This window comes from Myotis davidii, unplaced genomic scaffold (assembly GCF_000327345.1).
Source record: "Myotis davidii unplaced genomic scaffold, ASM32734v1 scaffold324, whole genome shotgun sequence".
Taxonomy (NCBI): domain Eukaryota; kingdom Metazoa; phylum Chordata; class Mammalia; order Chiroptera; family Vespertilionidae; genus Myotis; species Myotis davidii.
Genome location: NW_006295053.1, coordinates 319912 through 326471, shown reverse-complemented (window position 1 = coordinate 326471; position 6560 = coordinate 319912). Strand labels below are relative to the sequence as shown.

The following is a 6560-nucleotide window of genomic DNA, read 5'->3' as shown; positions in this document are numbered from 1 at the left end:
GTCTTTACTGAGCGCCCAGCAGGGGTCTAGCACAGTTTGGTGGCATGGAGGCAAGGGAGGAGAGAGAGGCGAGGGGGGACAGCTCTCAGCTGTTCACCCATAATTCCCTGGACCTGATGAGGCGTTCACCACCCTCCCCCCACCCCTCTTCCTCCTCTACTACTGCCACCTACAGGGCAAACGTAAGTGTACAGGCTGTGGGGTCACAGTGACCTGGGGTCCAATGTGACTTACTATTTGAGGGAACTTAGACAAGTCACTTATCCTCTCAACCTCGGTTTCCTCATCTGTAAAATGGAGATAAAACTAACCTTTGTGAGGACTAAATGAGAAACCGTATCTACAGGGCTTAGCACGTGGTGAGTGTCCAATCACCGGGAACCGCTCCCCCTAGCGGAAGTGGCGGTAATGACAGTAACAGTAGGAATCGCACTGTGCTTCCTGCTCATCTCTCTCCCAGTGCTGCCTGTGCAGAGAGAGGAGGGTCGGGGCTCCCTGTGCTCCGAGCTCACCTGCGGCCTTGTCTGTCACCAGCTTGCTCACTTTGCTCTCCACAGCGGTGAGGGTGTCCCCGGGGGCCTGCTCCGTCAGGAGCCCCGCGCGCCGCAGGTTGGAGAAGGTCAGCAGGTGCTCGGGGCCATAGCTCTGCAGGAAAGGCAGGCGAGTCTTTACTGAGCGCCCAGCAGGGGTCTAGCACTGGTTGGTGGCATGGAGGCGAGGGAGGAGAGGGAGGTGAGAGAGGAGAGGGAGGTGAGGGGGGCGAGGGATGGGAGGGTTGCACAGTCTACGCCTTAAGGAGCTCATACGTGTTCGTGTGAAAGGTTTTCTTATCAGAAAGAACCAAACACCAAACCCAGAAGAAAAGCAACATGAAACTCTTAAAGCCCAGAGAAAGCTACTGATAGGGGATGGTGGGGGAGGCTTCACAGATGAGATACGACGTGACAGAAAGACCTGGAAGGAAGCTTGTCAATGCCTCACAAGGGGCTAAAGTGAGGGAGAGCGGGGGCGAGAACTCAGCCCCGGGTCCAATAGCTGAACTGTTCGGTGTTCCTGGCACCGGCCAGCACCGTGAGAAACAAAATCAATAAAATATATTTTTCTACCCTTTGAGGCCTAATAAATTGATTTTTAATCATAATTCCTAGATATTTGAAGGGAACCTCCTTCTGTTTTTATTCTCCCAGAGTAATTTCTAAGCCACATTTAAGGAGTTTCTTTTAAAAACTTTTACTTTCTTTTAAACAGAGCAACAAACTTGGTTGCTTTTCAGAAAAAGCAGAAGAAGGGAATCAATAAAATATATTTTTAAAAAAATGTCTAATGAGCCCTAGCTGGGTTTGCTCAGTGGTTAGATCGTCAGCCTGCAGACTGAAAGGTCCCAGGTTTGATTCCGGTCAAGGGCACATGCCTGGGTTGCAGGCTCAATTCCCAGTAGCAGGTGGCAGCCGATCAATGATTCTCTCTCATCATTGATGTTTCTATCTGTCCTTCTCTCTCTCCCTCTTCCTCTCTCTTCCTCTCTGAAATCAATAAAAATATATTTTAAAAAATGTCCAATGAGCCCCCTCCATAAAGTTCCCTCACAAACACATTCTTTTGAAGCCCTGGCGGGGTAGCTATTGGTTAATGTCATCCCAATACATCAAGGTTGTGGGTTCAATCCCACTCAGGACACATACAAGAAGCAACCAGCAGGTGCATAAATAAGCGAAACAACAAATCGATGTTTCTCTGTCTTTCTCTCCCCACCTGCTCCCCCACTCCTCTCTTGCTAAAATCAACACGTTTAAAAAGACATTCTTCTGGCCTTACCTGTAGATACTGTGTTTTCAGGGATCGGTAATCCTTGGGGATCAAACCTGAGGATAAGGGAAGACAAGAAAGGTTCGTGAGCCAGTTAGGGTGTCCTAAAACATACAGCCAAACCAACCAACCAACCAACCAACCAACCAACCCTCTTCCCCCAAGAAAGCCTGAATCAGGAGGAATGATTCAGTAAATGATAACCTTGCACCCTCCACAGATGATTCTAAACTGACTCTTCGATGTAAGCTTGCTCACTGGAAGATAAAGCCTGGATCGGAGAGGCAAGGAGGCACCCCGAGCCACGGGGGGGCTGGGAAGGGACACTGAAATGAACGCTAACTGTGGTAGGCATGAGGTGGGAGGCAGCAGGAGGAGGAGGCGGGACTTCCGGGCATCTCTTCCTGGCTCTGGGCCGGTAGTAGGGGCCCCTCCTACAGATGCTGAGGAGCAGGAAGGGGTCACGTGGTTCCAAGGCCAGTCATCCATGTGTTCTCCACTGAGATAAGGAAAAATGGGCTTCCACACGCAATAAAGGGGCCTCAGAATCAGCAAGCCCTTCTCTGGGGAGAGAGCTCTCTTCAGGAATATTCACCAGTTGGAAGCCTTCAACAGGAAAAACAAGCTGCCATTAAAGGTTGCAGAGTCGGGCTTTGGGAAATGTTTATGGAATTGGTGGCTGTCCCTTCTTCCTGGATTGCGTCTTTTTAAAAAATTTAATACTAGAGGCCTGGTGCACGAAATTTGTGCATGGGTAGGGTCCCTAGGCCTGGCTGGTGATCAGGGTCGATCAGGTTCGCCGCTTCCGGGTCTCCTTGCCTCCTCCTCCCCTCGCTCCCTCAGCACCCAGCTGATGCCGCTGGTTGCCCGCCATGTTTCGTGCTGCACCCTGGTGGTCAGCACACATCACAGGGAGAGATCAAACTCCTCGTCTCCTGCTCGAACTCCCAAGGGGACAATTTGCATATTAACCTTTTATTATATAGGATATTTTTATTGATTTCAGAAAAGGGAGAGGGAGACAGGGATAGAAACATTAATGATGAGAAAGAATCATCGATCAGCTGCCTCCCGCACGTCCCACACTGGGGATCAAACCCGCAACCCGGGTATGTGCCCTGACCGCGAATTGAACTGTGACCTCTGGGTCATAGGTGGATGCTCAACCACTGAGCCACACTCACCGGCTGGCCTGCATCTTTGTTATGAAACCTTGTTGAGGATAGGAGGCCTGCTGCAGCAAAGAGAAGTGCCACTCTGCTCTACGCCTTTGTGATCCTAAGATGTGACAGCCCTTGTTTGGGGGGAGGAGGGGGAGTCTGGATGTAGTCCTGCTTGGTGTGGAGACACTAATTTACCCTATGACCTGGGGATGTTCACTCAAAAGGAAAACTGCTTTAATTCTACAGAGGAAAGAATCCACAAAATTACAGGGAACCTTAGCTGGTTTAGCTCAATGGCTAGAGCATTGGCCTGCAGACTGAAGGGTCCTGGGTTCGAATCCAGCCAAGGGCACATGCCTGGGTTGTGGCTTGATCCCCAGTAGGAGGTGTCCAGGAAGCAGCTGATCAATGATTCTATCTCATCATTGACGTTTCTATCTCTCTCTCCCTTTTCCTTTCCTCTCTGAAATCAATAAAAACTATATTAAAAAATTTAATCCTTCAAAATTACAGGGAAGTGTCCTGTCCACTAGGACATTTACTGCTGTCGCTCACGATGATTTCTATCCTATGGTACAGTTTTTTGTTTTTTTTTTAAATATGTTTTATTGATTTCCTACAGAGAGGAAGGGAGAGGGATAGAGAGTTAGAAACATCGATGAGAGAGAAACATCGATCAGCTGCCTCCTGCACGCCCCCACTGGGGATGTGCCCGCAACCAAGGTACATGCCCTTGACCGGAACCGAACCCGGGACCCTTGAGTCCACAGGCTGACGCTCTACCCACTGAGCCAAACCGGTTCTGGCCCTATGGTGCAGTTTTGACCAGGCATCTCGGTGCTGGGGGCTCACCATTCTCGGTGATGGACAAGAGGCACATGAGGCGAAGGCTTTCTATGGGCGACACCTGCACAGGAAGGAAGAGCCACGGAGGTTCAAGTTTCTTAACGCACGCTCTCCCCTCCCCTTCCTCCCGTAGGCCGGCCCCACGCAAGCACCGCCCTGCCCGCTGGCCAGCAGCTGCCCACCTGCCGGTCGATGTGCTCCTCGATGTAGCTGGTGCTGTCCCGGATGCTGAAGCCCTCCAGCAGCGCTGCGAGTAACCAGAGGACAGCCTGTTACCGGGAGCAGCGCGGTGGCTGCCGTCTAGGCTAACGGGCGTCTGTCTCCCCATCTCCTTCTCCATCCGGGATAAGGGGCCCCCAGTCGTCTCCAGAGCACAGCTCCCCAGGGGGGCGGGGCTGGGAGCCGGCCGGCCGGTAGTCACCATGCTCGGTCTTGATCAGCTCCTGGAAGTCCTGCTTGGTCTTCTTCTTCATGATGGACTCACAGGCCCCGATGTCTGCAGAGAGGATAAAGCTACCTGATATTCCTGGTTCCAGAAGGACATCCCTCTATTGTCCGGGAGGACAAAGACCTCAAGGCAGAAGCACTTCTCCTCACTTTAGACCAGGGGTGGGGAACCGTTTTTCTGCCAAGAGCAATTTGGATATTTATTTTTATTTATTTTTAAATATATTTTTATTGATTTCAGAGAGGAAGGGAGAGGGAGAGAGAGATAGAAACATCCTGCACGTTCCCTACTGGGGATTGAGCCCCCAACCCAGGCATATGCCCTTGACCAGAACCGACCCCAGACCCCTTCAGTCCGCAGGCCATGCTCTATCCACTGAGCAACACCAGCCAGGGCCCATCTGGATATTTATAACATCATGTGCAGGCCATACAAAATTATCAACTTAAAAATTAGCCTGCTCGCCCTGACTAGTTTGGCTCAGTGGATAGAGCATCAGCCTGTGGACTGAAGGGTCCCAGGTTCAATTTTGGTCAAGGGCACGTGCCCGGGCTGTGGGCTCGATCCCCAGTAGGGGGCATCCAGGAGGCAGCTGATCCATGATTCTCTCTCATCATAGATGTTTCTATCTCTCTCCTTCTCCCTTCCTCTCTAAAATCAATATTTTTTTAAAAATTAGCCTGCTCTATTTGGTCAAACATTTAACTAACTCATCCCTAATGCCTGAGCAGGGCCAGACCAAATGATTTCACAGGCCTTATACGGCCCGCGGGCCGGACGTTTCCCACCCCGGCTTTAGACCAAACGAGCATCATCTGGGGGGTGAACAGGGATCTCCTCTCCGGAGGCAGATGTCCCGTCACATCCCCCTCCCCCGCCCCAGCCCCCAGCCCCCAGCCGAAACCTACGCAGACTCAGCAGGCGGTGCTCCTGCTTCAGGCCCTTCAGCTCCTGAGACACGAAGTTCTTCATCTGCTTGATGTCCATGCCTCGGCGGCGCTGCGGGCAGGTCCAAGGTCACCACCGGCCTCCCAAGGTCACCATGACCCTCCCTCGGCCCCCACCGGCCCGGGAAGAAAGCCTGGGACCCTGTGTAGCATCAGAGGGCTGGCCGAGGGGCAGCAGCCTTGGGAAGCCCGGAGGAAGCAGAACCGCGGGCGGGCTCGGAGCCTCACGTCGTACTGGGCCTGCAGGTTCCGGGCCTTCTGGCTCAGGAAGCCGAAGACGTTGGAGAAGTGCTCGTTCCGAATCTCATGAAACACCTGGGAGGGGAACAGGACGGAAGGACTCTGTACAGACTGGGCCTGGTCCTTCCTTCCCGTCAAGGTCGCGGCAGCACAGGAAGGGTGCTCACCGGTTCCAGCAAGAGTGAGAGGAGAGGAGAGGAGAGCCGGCAGCAGGCAGTACGTGTCAATGCCTGCTATGTGCCCTGGGGCACCCACTTATTTTTTTTTTAAGGTATCTTTTGAATGAATGAATGAATGAATGAATGAATTTAATTTTTTGTTAATCCTCTCTCGGGGGTATTTTTTCCATTGAATTTTAGGGAGAGTGAAAGGAAGGAGGAGAGACAGACAGAGAAACATCGATGTGTGAGAGATGCCCTAACCCAGTGGTTGGCAGACTGCGGCTCGAGAGCCACATGCGGCTCTTTGGCCCCGTGAATGTGGCCACGAAGTTTCAATCTCACTGTATGTGAGCGTCCGCACGTGGTACAGTGGGGCCTTGACTTACGAGTTTAATTCGTTCTGAGACCGAGCTCGTTACCTCAAATTACTCTATCAACTCAATGCAAAAACTCGGCCAAGAGACAGCTGGTATCTCAAAAAACTCGTTAGTCGGGACACTCGTAAGTCAAGGCCCCACTGTATTTTGTGGAAGAGTCACACTCAAGGGGCCGCAGTTTGCTGACCACTGCCCTACCCCTCCCGCAGGTCAGGGATCAAGCCTGCAACTGAGGCAGGTGCCCTTGACCAGAATCAAACCCGAGACCCTGCATTCCGCAGGCCGACACTCTATCCACTGAGCCAAACTGGCCAGGGCCTGGGGCACGCTCTTAACTGGTGGGGGTCCCTTTGTCCTGTGGACTCAGCCCCCCGCCCCCGCCGCTCCAGGGCGGTGCCCCCGCCGTGTGGGAGCAGAGCCGGGGAGACCCACTGCCGCACCCGCACCCGCACCTTGTCCTCGGCGTTGAGCAGCACCTTCAGGCTCTTGTCCGAGGATGTGACTTCTGGGCCAAAGTCCACGCTCCCTTTGAGAGCAAGGGGCCAGCGATGAGGGTCTCCCCGGGGCCTTCC

General features: G+C 52.9%; 1 protein-coding gene across 1 annotated transcript in view; it reads right to left on the bottom strand.

The window, feature by feature from the left end:
• The window catches only part of VPS33B (vacuolar protein sorting 33 homolog B (yeast)), a 24287-nt gene that overhangs the window by 3734 nt on the left and 13993 nt on the right, over nt 1–6560 (bottom strand). The window contains exons 10-17 of the mRNA XM_006769587.1: nt 6441–6514; nt 5439–5525; nt 5172–5262; nt 4237–4311; nt 3998–4062; nt 3822–3876; nt 1816–1862; nt 513–645 (exon numbers count right to left, since the gene is read on the bottom strand). Coding sequence (XP_006769650.1) covers nt 513–645; nt 1816–1862; nt 3822–3876; nt 3998–4062; nt 4237–4311; nt 5172–5262; nt 5439–5525; nt 6441–6514 — 627 coding nt within the window. The remainder of the gene's footprint in view (nt 1–512; nt 646–1815; nt 1863–3821; nt 3877–3997; nt 4063–4236; nt 4312–5171; nt 5263–5438; nt 5526–6440; nt 6515–6560) is intronic.